Source organism: Bombina bombina, chromosome 5 (genome assembly GCF_027579735.1).
Source record: "Bombina bombina isolate aBomBom1 chromosome 5, aBomBom1.pri, whole genome shotgun sequence".
In the NCBI taxonomy this organism is placed as follows: domain Eukaryota; kingdom Metazoa; phylum Chordata; class Amphibia; order Anura; family Bombinatoridae; genus Bombina; species Bombina bombina.
In genome coordinates this window covers 1,150,857,482-1,150,873,969 of record NC_069503.1, presented here as the reverse complement: position 1 = coordinate 1,150,873,969, position 16,488 = coordinate 1,150,857,482, and the positions used below count along the sequence as shown (strand labels likewise).

The 16,488-nt window shown below is 42.4% G+C and overlaps 1 protein-coding gene across 2 annotated transcripts in view; it reads right to left on the bottom strand.

Moving 5' to 3' along the window:
- PUF60 (poly(U) binding splicing factor 60) overlaps positions 1–16,488 on the bottom strand; it is a 232,310-nt gene that overhangs the window by 175,050 nt on the left and 40,772 nt on the right. Inside the window, exons 3-4 of one of the 2 annotated variants that reach the window (XM_053715484.1) lie at positions 2,337–2,426; positions 1,555–1,605 (exon numbers count right to left, since the gene is read on the bottom strand). In XM_053715484.1, the coding sequence (XP_053571459.1) occupies positions 1,555–1,605; positions 2,337–2,426 (141 nt within the window). The remainder of the gene's footprint in view (positions 1–1,554; positions 1,606–2,336; positions 2,427–16,488) is intronic. The other variant, XM_053715485.1, reaches the window with a different exon arrangement.

Sequence of the window (16,488 nt, the reverse complement as noted above, 5' to 3'; positions counted from 1 at the left end):
GGGCTCAGTACCTGCTAGGGTCATATTATACTAATGACAGTGATATGTTTATGGGCTCAGTACCTGCTAGGGTCATATTATACTAATGACAGTGATATGTTTATGGGCTCAGTACCTGCAAGGGTCATATTATACTAATGACAGTGATATGTTTATGTGCTCAGTACCTGCTAGGGCCATATTATACTAATGACAGTGATATGTTTATGTGCTCAGTACCTGCTAGGGCCATATTATACTAATGACAGTGATATGTTTATGGGCTCATTACCTGCTAGGGCCATATTATACTAATGACAGTGATATGTTTATGTCCCTGCTAGTGGCACAGTGTACTAATGACAGTGGCGTGTATATGATCAGTCCCTGCTAGTGGCACAGTGTACTAATGACAGTGACGTGTATATGATCAGTCCCTGCTAGTGCCACAGTGTACTAATGACAGTGACGTGTATATGCTCAGTCCCAGCTAGTGCCACAGTGTACTAATGACAGTGACGTGTATATAATCAGTCCGTATGAGTGCCACAGTGTACTAATGACAGTGACGCGTATATAATCAGTCCCTGCTAGTGCCACAGTGTACTAATGACAGTGGCGTGTATATAATCAGTCCCAGCTAGTGCCACAGTGAACTAATGACAGTGACGTGTATATGATCAGTCCCAGCTAGTGGCACAGTGTACTAATGACAGTGACGTGTATATAATCAGTCCGTATGAGTGCCACAGTGTACTAATGACAGTGACGTGTATATGATCAGTCCCAGCTAGTGGCACAGTGTACTAATGACAGTGACGTGTATATGATCAGTCCCAGCTAGTGCCAGTGTACTAATGACAGTGACACGTGTATATGCTCAGTCCCTGCTAGTGCCACAGTGTACTAATGACAGTGAAGTGTATATAATCAGTCCATATGAGTGCCACAGTGTACTAATGACAGTGACGTGTATATGCTCAGTCCCAGCTAGTGCCACAGTGAACTAATGACAGTGACGTGTATATGCTCAGTCCCAGCTAGTGCCACAGTGAACTAATGACAGTGACGTGTATATGATCAGTCCCAGCTAGTGCCACAGTGTACTAATGACAGTGACATGTTTATGTGCTCAGTCCCTGCTAGTGCCCAGTGTACTAATGACAGTGACATGTTTATGTGCTCAGTCCGTACGAGGGCTAAGGTAGTATGGTATAAGAAACATGTTACTGGCTCCCAAAGAACAATCACAAGTCAGTCAAGTTAACTTATCACTGGGGCCCATATCTTGAATTGAACAACACATTTATGATTCCAGAGAGAAGTAGCAGGAAAAAAAAAGAAAAAAGAAAGAAAAACTCACTAAAATGTCATTCAGGCCCCTGCAGTTACAGATCAAAAATGTCCCCATCAAGGGCCAGCAACAATTCCCTCCCACTGCAGGCCTAGACAATTGAAAATAATAATTGAAAAAAAAAGAAAAAAACAAAAAACACAAAATGAAAAAGAAATAAAAAAACAACCCTCCTCCACCTCCCACGCAGTGCCCCAGAAGAAGTGAATATTTCTATTGACCGATTGTAAAGGTGATAGAGGGTCTCCAAAGCTCATTGTCACTGCTGCCATCTGAAAGACAGTAAAGACAGGGTTCAGTCTGTTGGAGCTCAGAGTACACTGCTTGGTCTTCTGTGTTCTTGAGTATTTTGTTTAAATATTCTCTGTTCTAGAATTAAGCAGACAGAGGTAGCAGATAACCTGAAAAATAAATAAAGGGAGAGGGATTTCTTGCCTATATAAGATTGTACAGCCACTACTGGGGCCACAGTTTATACAAGATGCTCTAAAGCTTGGGACATCATTATCTCTTAGCTTATATGTGAGCCGTGATGCTATGTATCATGTTGTGGGGTCACAAGCTGCTGCCCGGTGGGTGTATAACCCAAGGAAGGATGTTGGGAAAATTAAAGACGTTGACCTTCCAAGCAGAACCTGAGTTGTGGCACAAGGAATAAATACTAGGGCAATAGCCAATAGGCTGCTAAAGGACGTAGCAATATTTTACCCACTACATGACTAGACGAAGGGATGGGAAGTGTGTAATTCAGTAATTTATATGGGACTCACTACTGACAATTTTCACAGATAAAACAACATCAATATCAAAACATTTACAGCCACAGAAGGAAAAAGAAAAAAGTACAGACAGAATTGTCATCAATAAAACATTAGTTGGGATCAGAGGTCTCACTTTACCCGTAGGCACACCAAGGACGGCTCTGGTTAACTCCAACAGTACTGGTCATATGGTAAGCACAGACATAATGGTACTACTGAAGGAACCCGTAAGCAGCACTTACCTGGAGGTTGGTGAGCTGTTGGTGTTGATGAGCGATGGTTTGTTTCACCAGCACGCTCTTGATGCTCTGTTCCATAGCGTACTTCTTAGCCTAGAAGGAAAACAAAATCTTAGTCCAGTAGAGGAGACAGCGAGGGAGGTAGAACACAAACAAGTTCTTTTCACAACATAAATCTTGATTCCTCATTGTGAAAAAACAGAAGGATAAGGAAATCCAGAGTTCCAAACGAGGGCACAGAGCAGGTAAGGTACTCTCCCGCTCACCGTGCAGACACCTCCAATTGTAGGGCCCGCTCCTCTCTACTGGGCACCCCTTACCTTACCTCTGTATGACTTGGGCGAGGAGGGGCAGCCTCCTCCGAGCCTGGTGACATTTCTCACTCACGGTGTTCGCCCAGCAAAGGGGAATGTCTACAAGATAGAAGCGGGAGAAGCCCAAAAGGTTCTGACGCTTATTTTAAGATCCCTATATTCTAGATTTAACGGTTAGCACCTCCAACACTCTTGACATGATTCTAGTGTGTGTAAAAATAACAAACAAAGTAATGCAAAGACATTGGGTTAACTCTTGCCATTAAAGCTCTCTGGCAGCAAAAGCTGAACCCTAATAAACAGAAAGAACAGGAAATAAAATTACTTACCAAAACCCTCTTCACATTCAGTCACAGCACAGTTAGTAATTAACAAGAGCATATTTGTTTCCTAGACAAATTAAATGTTGAACCAAGCAATAGGGAAGCCGACTATGGCCACTAATACACTGGTGAGAAAGGGGCATCCCTCTGAAGCTTCATAGGTCCAACAAATATTTAAATTTGGAGCAGTAAAAAAATTACTTTTTAAGCTCCAGACCAAAACATTCCCCTCACAAAACAATAGTCCCCTCTCATCTCCAGAAGAGGCTCTTTCGTGCTTGTAGAGACTGACTTATGTCCAAAGGGTCCTGGAAAACGTGTAGCCCAACATAACATATCCTTGAGAGGTTGTAGGTTTGATTATTGTACAAGTAGCAATTCCTTACTAGTGGCCTGAAGCATAAGACACACACACTTTGGTTTAAATGTATTATAGGTATTATCATGAGCCTTGAAAGTACCTTGTATAAGACACATGGTGTTAAATATTTGTGAAACACATTTTAACCTTTACTTAGACTATTTCATTTACTAAACCAAAAGTACCAAACTAACCTGAAGATTGTTTAGTAGGAAAGATGACAGTCAAACCAAGGCTTATCATGTGTTCTGATGTTTAATAGGTATGTTATGTTACCCCACATCTGCTTCTAAATGAGAGAAATATGTTTTCAGAAACTGAAATATGTTATTAAAGCAGTGTTCTCAACAGAAAATGTTGCCAGCCAAGTGGTATTATTAAGTAGCAAAAATATGTATTTAATGATTATTTGTGCAATAAAGATTTATTGTTAACTAATTGTACCTGGATACTGACCTTTAGCTGGAAGGGGTACCCATTAAAAAGGTTCCTCTGACGTTAAGGCTAAGGGAATCTGCTAACATCACTGGTCAGTAATGATGTCACATGGTCAGTTCACAGTTACATTTGAGGTAATCAAGATGGGAGATTCAGTGTGAGTCATTGCTTCTCTGGGGCACTTATAGATGTTCACATGAAATGCACGCCAGACATTTACTTAGAAGCACTATACACTATTCATGCATTAAAGATATATCAAAATTTATAGTCAACGATTCAGATACAGCAGCAATTTTAATCAACTTTCCAATCAACTTTCAGCAAATTCGCTTTATTTTCTTGGTATCCTATGTTGAAGAGTAAAGCTAGGTAGGCTGATAGGAGCGTGAAAAACATAATTTAAGCTTACCTGATAAATTTATTTCTCTTGTAGTGTATCCAGTCCACGGATCATCCATTACTTGTGGGATATTCTCCTTCCCAACAGGAAGTTGCAAGAGGATCACCCACAGCAGAGCTGCTATATAGCTCCTCCCCTCACTGCCATATCCAGTCATTCGACCTAAACAAGACGAGAAAGGAGAAACCATAGGGTGCAGTGGTGACTGTAGTTTAATTAAAATTTAGACCTGCCTTAAAAGGACAGGGCGGGCCGTGGACTGGATACACTACAAGATAAATAAATTTATCAGGTAAGCATAAATTATGTTTTCTCTTGTTAAGTGTATCCAGTCCACGGATCATCCATTACTTGTGGGATACCAATACCGAAAGCTAAAGTACACGGATGATGGGAGGGACAAGGCAGGAACTTAAACGGAAGGAACCACTGCCTGTAGAACCTTTCTCCCAAAAAACAGCCTCCGAAGAAGCAAAAGTGTCAAATTTGTAAAATTTTGAAAAGGTGTGAAGCGAAGACCAAGTCGCAGCCTTGCAAATCTGTTCAACAGAGGACTCATTTTTAAAGGCCCAGGTGGAAGCCACAGCTCTAGTAGAATGAGCTGTAATCCTTTCAGGGGGCTGCTGTCCAGCAGTCTCATAGGCTAAGCGTATTATGCTCCGAAGCCAAAAGGAGAGAGAGGTTGCCGAAGCTTTTTGACCTCTCCTCTGTCCAGAGTAAACGACAAACAGGGCAGATGTTTGACGAAAATCTTTAGTAGCCTGTAAGTAAAACTTCAAGGCACGGACTACGTCCAGATTATGCAAAAGACGTTCCTTCTTTGAAGAAGGATTAGGACACAATGATGGAACAACAATCTCTTGATTGATATTCCTGTTAGAAACCACCTTAGGTAAAAACCCAGGTTTGGTACGCAGAACTACCTTGTCTGAATGAAAAATCAGATAAGGAGAATCACAATGTAAGGCAGATAACTCAGAGACTCTTCGAGCCGAGGAAATAGCCATCAAAAACAGAACTTTCCAAGATAAAAGTTTAATATCAATGGAATGAAGGGGTTCAAACGGAACTCCCTGAAGAACTTTAAGAACCAAGTTTAAGCTCCACGGGGGAGCAACAGTTTTAAACACAGGGTTAATCCTAACCAAAGCCTGACAAAATGCCTGGACGTCTGGAACTTCTGCCAGACGCTTGTGCAAAAGAATAGACAGAGCAGAGATCTGCCCTTTTAATGAACTAGCTGATAAGCCTTTGTCCAAACCCTCTTGGAGAAAGGACAATATCCTAGGAATCCTAGCCTTACTCCATGAGTAACTCTTGGATTCACACCAATAAAGATATTTACGCCATATCTTATAGTAGATTTTCCTGGTGACAGGCTTCCGAGCCTGTATTAAGGTATCAATGACTGACTCGGAGAAGCCACGCCTTGATAGAATCAAGAGTTCAATCTCCATGCAGTCAGTCTCAGAGAAATTAGATTTGGATGATTGAAAGGACCTTGTATTAGAAGGTCCTGCCTCAGAGGCAGAGTCCATGGTGGAAGAGATGACATGTCCACTAGGTCTGCATATACCAGGTCCTGTATGGCCACGCAGGCGCTATCAGAATCACTGATGCTCTCTCCTGTTTGATTTTGGCAATCAGTCGAGGGAGCAGAGGAAACGGTGGAAACACATAGGCCAGGTTGAAGAACCAAGGAGCTGCTAGAGCATCTATCAGCGTTGCTCCCGGATCCCTGGACCTGGATCCGTAACAAGGAAGCTTGGCGTTCTGGCGAGACGCCATGAGATCCAGTTCTGGTTTGCCCCAACGATGGATCAGTTGAGCAAACCCCTCCGGATGGAGTTCCCACTCCCCCGGATGAAAAGCCGGACGACTTAGAAAATCCGCCTCCCAGTTCTCTACGCCTGGGATGTGGATCGCTGACAGGTGGCAAGAGTAAGACTCTGCCCAGCGAATTATCTTTGAAACTTCTAACATCGCTAGGGAACTCCTGGTTCCCCCTTGATGGTTGATGTAAGCCACTCGTGATGTTGTCCGACTGAAATCTGATGAACCTCAGTGTTGCTAACTGAGGCCAAGCTAGAAAAGCATTGAATATTGCTCTTAACTCCAGAATATTTATTGGGAGGAGTTTCTCCTCCTGAGTCCACGACCCCTGAGCCTTCAGGGAGTTCCAGACTGCGCCCCAACCTAGAAGGCTGGCATCTGTTGTTACAATCGTCCAATCTGGCCAGCGAAAGGTCATACCCTTGGACAGATGGACCCGAGAAAGCCACCATAGAAGAGAATCTCTGGTCTCTTGATCCAGATTTAGTAGAGGGGACAAATCTGAGTAATCCCCATTCCACTGACTTAGCATGCATAATTGCAGCGGTCTGAGATGCAGGCGCGCAAAAGGCACTATGTCCACTTGCCACTACCATTAAGCCGATTACTTCCATGCACTGAGCCACTGACAGGCGTGGAATGGAATGAAGGACACGGCAAGCATTTAGAAGTTTTGATAACCTGGACTCCGTCAAGTAAATTTTCATCTCTACAGAATCTATAAGAGTCCCTAGGAAGGAGACTCTTGTGAGTGGTGATAGAGAACTCTTTTCCACGTTCACTTTCCACCCATGCGACCTCAGAAATGCCAGAACTATCTCTGTATGAGACTTGGCAATTTGAAAGCTTGACGCCTGTATCAGGATGTGGTCTAGATACGGAGCCACCGCTATGCCTCGCGGTCTTAGAACCGCCAGAAGTGAGCCCAGAACCTTTGTAAAAATTCTCGGGGCAGTGGCCAACCCGAAGGGAAGAGCTACAAATTTGTAATGCCTGTCTAGAAAGGCAAACCTTAGGAACCGATGATGATCTTTGTGAATCGGTATGTGAAGGTAGGCATCCTTTAAGTCCACTGTGGTCATGTACTGACCCTCTTGGATCATGGGTAGGATGGTCCGAATAGTTTCCATTTTGAATGATGGAACTCTGAGGAATTTGTTTAAGATCTTTAGATCCAAGATTGGTCTGAAGGTTCCCTCTTTCTTGGGAACCACAAACACATTTGAATAAAATCCCTGTCCTTGTTCCGTCCACGGAACTGGATGGATCACTCCCATTACTAGGAGGTCTTGCACACAGCTTAGGAATGCCTCTTTCTTTATCTGGTTTGCTGATAACCTTGAAAGATGAAATCTCCCTTGTGGAGGAGAAGCTTTGAAGTCCAGAAGATATCCCTGAGATATGATCTCCAACGCCCAGGGATCCTGAACATCTCTTGCCCACGCCTGGGCGAAGAGAGAAAGTCTGCCCCCCACTAGATCCGTTTCCGGATAGGGGGCTGTTCCTTCATGCTGTCTTGGGGGCAGCAGCAGGCTTTCTGGCCTGCTTGCCCTTGTTCCAGGACAGGTTAGGTTTCCAGGCCTGTCTGGAATGAGCAACAGTTCCCTCTTGTTTTGAAGCGGAGGAAGTTGATGCTGCTCCTGCCTTGAAATTTCGAAAGGCACGAAAATTAAACTGTTTGGCCTTTGATTTGGCCCTGTCCTGAGGAAGGGTATGACCCTTGCCTCCAGTAATGTCAGCAATAATTTCCTTCAAGCCAGGCCCGAATAAGGTCTGCCCCTTGAAAGGAATGTTGAGTAATTTAGACTTTGAAGTCACGTCAGCTGACCAGGATTTAAGCCATAGCGCCCTACGCGCCTGGATGGCGAATCCGGAATTCTTAGCCGTTAGTTTAGTCAAATGAACAATGGCATCAGAAACAAATGAGTTAGCTAGCTTAAGCGTTCTAAGCTTGTCAATAATTTCATTCAATGGAGCTGTCTGGATGGCCTCTACCAGGGCCTCAAACCAGAATGCCGCCGCAGCAGTGACAGGCGCAATGCATGCAAGGGGCTGTAAAATAAAACCTTGTTGAATAAACATTTTCTTAAGGTAACCCTCCAATTTTTTATCCATTGGATCTGAAAAAGCACAACTGTCCTCAACCGGGATAGTGGTATGCTTTGCTAAAGTAGAAACTGCTCCCTCCACCTTAGGGACCGTCTGCCATAAGTCCCGTGTAGTGGCGTCTATTGGAAACATTTTTCTAAAAATAGGAGGTGGGGAAAAGGGCACACCGGGTCTATCTCACTCCTTGCTAATAATTTCTGTAAGCCTTTTAGGTATAGGAAAAACGTCAGTACACACCAGCACCGCATAGTATCTATCCAGCCTACACAATTTCTCTGGAATTGCAACTGTGTTACAGTCATTCAGAGCAGCTAATACCTCCCCAAGCAATACACGGAGGTTCTCAAGCTTAAATTTAAAATTAGAAATCTCTGAATCAGGTTTCCCCGAGTCAGAGATGTCACCCACAGACTGAAGCTCTCCGTCCTCATGTTCTGCATACTGTGACGCAGTATCAGACATGGCTCTAACAGCATTTGCACGCTCTGTATCTCTCCAACCCCAGAGCTATTGCGCTTGCCTCTTAATTCAGGCAATCTAGATAATACCTCTGACAGGGTATTATTCATGATTGCAGCCATGTCCTGAAAGGTAATCGCTATGGGCGTCCCTGATGTAATTGGCGCCATATTAGTGTGCGTCCCCTGAGCGGGAGGCGAAGGGTCTGACACGTGGGGAGAGTTAGTCGGCATAACTTCCCCCTCGACAGAACCCTCTGGTGATAATTCTTTTATAGATAAAGACTGATCTTTACTGTTTAAGGTGAAATCAATACATTTAGTACACATTCTCCTATGGGGCTCCACCATGGCTTTCAAACATAATGAACAAGTAGGTTCTTCTGTGTCAGACATGTTTAAACAGACTAGCAATGAGACTAGCAAGCTTGGAAAACACTTTAAAACAAGTTTACAAGCAATATAAAAAACGTTACTGCGCCTTTAAGAAACACAAATTTTCCCAAATTTTGAAATAACAGTGAAAAAATGCAGTTACACTAACTAAATTTTTACAGTGTATGTAATAAGTTAGCAGAGCATTGCATCCACTTGCAAATGGATGATTAACCCCTTAATACCAAAAACGGAATAACAAATGACAAAAACGTTTTTTAAACAGTCACAACTGCCACAGCTCTACTGTGGCTTTTTACCTCCCTCAATACGACTTTTGAAGCCTTTTGAGCCCTTCAGAGAAGTCCTGGATCATGCAGTCTGTAATTTTTGCTGTGCAAAAAACGCTAAAATAGGCCCCTCCCACTCATATTACAACAGTGGGAAGCCTCAGGGAACTGTTTCTAGGCAAAATTCAAGCCAGCCATGTGGAAAAAACTAGGCCCCAATAAGTTTTATCACCAAACATATGTAAAAAACGATTAAACATGCCAGCAAATGTTTTAAAATACACTTTTATAAGAGTATGTATCTCTATTAATAAGCCTGATACCAGTCGCTATCACTGCATTTAAGGCTTTACTTACATTACTTGGGTATCAGCAGCATTTTCTAGCAAATTCCATCCCTAGAAAAATATTTTAACTGCACATACCTTATTACAGGAAAACCTGCACGCTATTCCCCCTCTGAAGTTACCTCACTCCTCAGAATATGTGAGAACAGCAAAGGATCTTAGTTACTTCTGCTAAGATCATAAAAAACGCAGGCAGATTCTTCTTCTAAATACTGCCTGAGATAAACAGTACACTCCGGTACCATTTAAAAATAAACTTTTGATTGAAGAAATAAACTAAGTATAAAACACCACAGTCCTCTTACCAGTGTGCCATGGCACACTAGTGTGCCGTGAGAGATCCTCAGGTGTGCCACGGCAGACTGACAACAGTGTGACATATTTTTTTAAACTTTGCTTGTTTTTGACTCCCAGTGCAGGGGTAGTTTGTAGGAGGCATGGCATAACAGCACAATACATACAGTATGTGTGTGTTTGTGTGTATGTGTATATATATATATATATATATATATATATATATATATATATATATATATATATATATATATATGCTGTATTAGGCTACAATGTGTGATTTTTTTAAAATTTTGGGATGGTGGTGTGCCACAGGATTTTTCAATGTAAAAAAGTGTGCCACGGCAAAAAAAAAGGTTAAAAATCACTGCTCTTACGACCTCCATCTTAGTTGAGAGTTGCAAGAGAATGACTGGATATGGCAGTGAGGGGAGGAGCTATATAGCAGCTCTGCTGTGGGTGATCCTCTTGCAACTTCCTGTTGGGAAGGAGAATATCCCACAAGTAATGGATGATCCGTGGACTGGATACACTTAACAAGAGAAATATGTATAACATTGCTATAAACACACTTACAAATATATGTATAACATTGCTATAAACATACTTACAAATATATGTATAACATTGCTATAAACACACTTACAAATATATGTATAACATTGCTATAAACATACTTACAAATATATGTATAACATTGCTATAAACATACTTACAAATATATGTATAACATTGCTATAAACATACTTACAAATATATGTATAACATTGCTATAAACATACTTACAAATATATGTATAACATTGCTATAAACATACTTACAAATATATGTATAACATTGCTATAAACATACTTACAAACATATGTATAATAATGGATGCGCCAAACTAATAATGAGAGTGCATATATAATATTAAAGACACACTGCTCCGAGTGTGATGTAGCCCTAAAGTTTATAAAAACTTGTATAACAGTGAGTATTGCAGTCCCGTAAAATATACAAAACTATACACAATATGAGCAAACTGAATGCAACACAATACAAGTGCAAATATAACTCTAGAATAAATAAAATAAATTAAAATAAACCGTGTCACTCTTAGGTCCAACTGGAAAATTAAAAAAGTCCTATGTACAATCCAAGGGTTTCTCCTCCATCAACAAAGCAAGCGACGAACAACTCCTTCCAAAACTTGCTGGTTAGCCAAGTGCGGTCAGATGTAACAAGTAAAAGAAGAAGGCGCAACAATAGTGCACTATCAATATGGTAGGACTAGCTGCCACACAAATACCAATATACTCACAGGATATCAGGCACTTGAGAAGTGCTACAACAGCCTCCTGGACCCTTAAAAGTCGTCCAGATAACTCTCCCTCTGGCACTCCACTCAATCAACTTATCCCCTTGATGGAACCACAGGTCCCTGGATATCAGATCTTTCCAGTAATGAGTGATGCTCTGTAGGAAAAAGGCAAAGGCAACTCCACTTCCAAAGAGTTTAGATGCAATAATTAAAAATCCACAATTTGTGTGGATATCTCACATAAAACAGTCGTGGATAAAGTCTCTTATTAGAATGTAAAAGACTTTATTAAAACACAACGCGTTTCTCGGACATCAATGACCGTTTCCTCAGGTGTAAGTCACATACACCTGAGGAAACTGTCATTGACTGTTTTAATAAACTCTTTTACATTCTAATAAGAGACTTTATCCACGACTGTTTTATGTGAGATATCCACACAAATTGTGGATTTTTAATTATTGCATCTAAACTCTTTGGAAGTGGAGTTGCCTTTGCCTTTTTCCTACAGAGCATCACTCATTACTGGAAAGATCTGATATCCAGGGACCTGTGGTTCCATCAAGGGGATAAGCTGATTGAGTGGAGTGCCAGAGGGAGAGTTATCTGGACGACTTTTAAGGGTCCAGGAGGCTGTTGTAGCACTTCTCAAGTGCCTGATATCCTGTGAGTATATTGGTATTTGTGTGGCAGCGAGTCCTACCATATTGATTGTGCACTATTGTGGCGCCTTCTTCTCTTTTACATGTTGCTATAAACATAGCTGCAATATGACTCGACACCTACATGCGCCTGAGCTCACCTAGTATAACTCTTTAACAAAGGATACCAAGAGAACTAAGCAAAATTACTAGCATGTGGATCACCAGCACAGGGTATATTTGGTCATTGTGTGCACAAGTGCTGTACTCACTAGCATGTGGCTCACCAGAACAGGGTATGCTTGGTCATTGTGTGCACAAGTGCTGTATTCACTAGCATGTGGCATGCTTGGTCATTTTGTGCATCAGTGCTGTACTTACTTGCATGTGGCTCACCAGTACAGGGTATGCTTGGTCATTGTGTGCACAAGTGCTGTATTCACTAGCATGTGGCTCACCAGTATGGGGTATGCTTGGTCATTGTGTGCACAAGTGCTGTATTCACTAGCATGTGGCTCACCAGTATGGGGTATGCTTGGTCATTGTGTGCACAAGTGCTGTATTCACTAGCATGTGGCTCACCAGCACAGGGTATGCTTGGTCAATGTGTGCACAAGTGCTGTACTCACTTGCATGTGGCTCACCAGCACAGGGTATGCTTGGTCATTGTGTGCACAAGTGCTGTACTCACTTGCATGTGGCTCACCAGCACAGGGTATGCTTGGTCATTGTGTGCACAAGTGCTGTATTCATTAGCATGCGGCTCACCAGTACAGGGTATGCTTTGTCATTGTGTGCACAAGTGCTGTATTCACTAGCATGTGGCTCACCAGTACGGGGTATGCTTGGTCATTGTGTGCACAAGTGCTGTATTCACTAGCATGTGGCTCACCAGAACGGGGTATGCTTGGTCATTGTGTGCACAAGTGCTGTATTCACTAGCATGTGGCTCACCAGCACAGGGTATGCTTGGTCATTGTGTGCACAAGTGCTGTATTCATTAGCATGCGGCTCACCAGTACAGGGTATGCTTTGTCATTGTGTGCACAAGTGCTGTATTCACTAGCATGTGGCTCACCAGTACGGGGTATGCTTGGTCATTGTGTGCACAAGTGCTGTATTCAATAGCATGCGGCTCACCAGAACGGGGTATGCTTGGTCATTGTGTGCACAAGTGCTGTATTCACTAGCATGCGGCTCACCAGTACGGGGTATGCTTTGTCATTGTGTGCACAAGTGCTGTATTCACTAGCATGTGGCTCAGTAGTACAGGGTATGATTTGTCATTGTGTGCACAAGTGCTGTAATCACTAGCATGTGGCTCACCAGTACGGGGTATGCTTGGTCATTGTGTGCACAAGTGCTGTACTCACTAGCATGTGGCTCACCAGTACGGGGTATGCTTGGTCATTGTGTGCACAAGTGCTGTATTCACTAGCATGTGGCTCACCAGTACGGGGTATGCTTGGTCATTGTGTGCACAAGTGCTGTATTCACTAGCATGTGGCTCACCAGTACGGGGTATGCTTGGTCATTGTGTGCACAAGTGCTGTAGCAACTAGCATGTGGCTCACCAGTACGGGGTATGCTTGGTCATTGTGTGCACAAGTGCTGTATTCACTAACATGTGTTTCACGAGCACAGGATATGGTTGGTCATTGTGTGCACAAGTGCTGTATTCACTAGCGTGTGGTTCACGAGCACAAGATATGTTTGGTCATTGTGTGCACAAGTGCTGTATTCACTAGCATGTGGTTCACAAGCACAGGATATGTTTGGTCATTTTGTGCACAAGTGCTGTATTCACTAGCATGTGGCTCACCAGTCACCAGTACGGTGTATGCTTGGTTATTGTGTGCACAAGTGCTGTATTCACTAGCATGTGGCTCACCAGTACGGGGTATGCTTGGTCATTGTGTGCACAAGTGCTGTATTCACTAGCATGTGGCTCACCAGTACGGGGTATGCTTGGTCATTGTGTGCACAAGTGCTGTGTTCACTAGCATGTGACTCACCAGTACGGGGTATGCTTGGTCATTGTGTGCACAAGTGCTGTATTCACTAGCATGTGGCTCACCAGTACGGGGTATGCTTGGTCATTGTGTGCACAAGTGCTGTAGCAACTAGCATGTGGCTCACCAGTACGGGGTATGCTTGGTCATTGTGTGCACAAGTGCTGTATTCACTAGCATGTGGTTCACGAGCACAGGATATGTTTGGTCATTTTGTGCACAAGTGCTGTATTCACTAGCATGTGGCTCACCAGTCACCAGTACGGGGTATGCTTGGTTATTGTGTGCACAAGTGCTGTATTCACTAGCCACCAATCAGCAAGCGCAACCCGCCCAAAAATGGGTTGGCTCCTAAGCTTACATTCCTGCTTTTCAAATAAAGATACCAAGAGAAAGAAGACATTTTGATAATAGAAGTAAATCAGAAAGTTGTTGAAAATTGCTGCTCTAGCTGAATCATGTCCCTTTAACTTAAAGGGACGGTAAACGTTCCCCTTTGTATAACCAGACCCGGAATGTAAGTGATATTTTAGATGGAATTGAATTAATCAGTTGTAATGGTGATGCGCTATAAATTACTTTTAAGATAGTGAATACATCACTTGGCCACTAGGAGGCGGCAAAGACACCCCAGAGCATTCAACTCTCCCTCCCACTTCCTGTACTGTCCCAGTAGTTTTGTCTTATCAAGGAGGCAGCTAGAGATTAGAGGTGCTCTGCAGGGATTGTATTTTACAGGTATCCTCAATGGAGAGGGTCAGGGGTGTACTTGGTTAACCATGTAAAGCTGAGTATTGGTTTCCTCTGCTCAGGGATGTCGTGGGGAAGTCCCCGTGCACCCCATACAGTCCTGTGCTGTTTGTTACACTGAATCTATTTTCTCTTTAAGAAGAGGGGTATTTATTTCTCCCTTTGCAGGCTAGTCGCCGTTACTGGGGGTTGGTATCAGTGGTCTGTGCACATTTGTTAGCCCTCTGTCTAGGGAAATGTGTGGGAGTGTTTGCTTCAGCAGCACATATACTTTATTGATTCTGAATAGAGGGACATTGCACGCTCAATACCCTTATACACTCTTTAGTGAGGGACAAAGGGTAAATAGTACAATACTTTACTTTCCATCTGCTAATGGCACTGATGTAGCGGTGTTAGGGTTATGGGCTAGATTTATCAAGCCCCTACGGCAGCAAGTTCTCACAAGAACTTGTTTGCCGTGATTTATCAAGCAGCGGTCATCAGACCGCTGCTTCCCGAAGCTCTTCGCCACCTCTAAGGTGGCAAAATTCAATCTCCTCGGTCGAGTCGAGAGGGAGGGGAAAAATAAAAAACAGCCATTTTCCGCTGAAAAAATAATCCACAACCCAAATTATAAGTTTATTCTTTTAATGACAAGAAAAACTTAAAACATCAGCAGAAGAATCAAACTGAAACAGCTGCCTGAAGAACTTTTCTACCAAAAACTGCATCTGAAGAAGCAAATACATCAAAACGGTAGAATTTAATAAATGTACTTAAAGAAGACCAGGTTGCTGCTTTGCAAATTTGATCAACTGAAGTTTCATTCTTAAAAGCCCACGAAGTGGAGACTGATCTAGTAGAATGAGCTGTAATTCTCTGAGGCGGAGCCTGACCCGACTCCAATAAGCTTGATGAATCAAAAGATTTAACCAAGAAACCAAGGAAATAGCAGAAGCTTTCTGACCTTTCCTAGGACCAGAAAATGTAACAAATAGACTAGAAGTCTTCCTGAAAACTTAGTAGCTTCAATATCATATTTGAAAGCTCTCACCACATCCGAAGAATGTAAGGATCTTTCCAAAGAATTCTTAGGATTAGGACACAATGAAGGGACAACAATTTATCTACTAATGTTGTAAGAATTCACAACCTTAGGAAAAAATTTAAATGAAGTCCGCAAAAAACGCCTTATCCTGATGAAAAATCAGAAAAGGAGATTCACAAGGAAGATCAGATAGCTCAGAAACTCTTCTAGCAGAAGAGATGGCCAAAAGGAACAATACTTTCCAAGAAAGTAGTTAAATGTCCAAAGAATTCATAGGCTCAAAATGGAGGAGCCTGTAAAGCCCTCCAAACCAAATTAAGACTCCAAGAAGGAGAGATTGATTTAATGACAGGCTTAATATAAACTAAAGCCTGTACAAAACAGTGAATATCAGGAAGTTTAGCAATCTTCCTGTGAATAAAACAGAAAGAGCAGAGATTTGTCCCTTCAAGGAACTTGCAGACAAACCCTTATCCAAACCATCCTGAAGAAACTGTAAAATTCTTGCAACTCTAAAAGAATGCCAAGAGAATTTATGAGAAGAATACCATGAAATGTAAGTCTTCCAAACTCGATAATAAATCTTTCAAGAGACAGATTTACGAGCTTGTAACAGAGTATTAATTACTGAGTCAGAGAAACCTCTATGACTTGGCACTAAGCAATCAATATCCATACCTTCAAATTTAATGATTTGAAAAACTGATGGAAAAAAACGGACCTTAAGACAGTAGCGGTCCGGCCTTAACAGAAGTGGCCAAGGTTGTCACCAGCAACACAAATGATTGTTCCATGATGATTCTGGAGATCACTCTTGGAAGAAGAACTAGAGGCGGGAAAATATAGGCGGGTTGATAACACCAAGGAAGTGTCA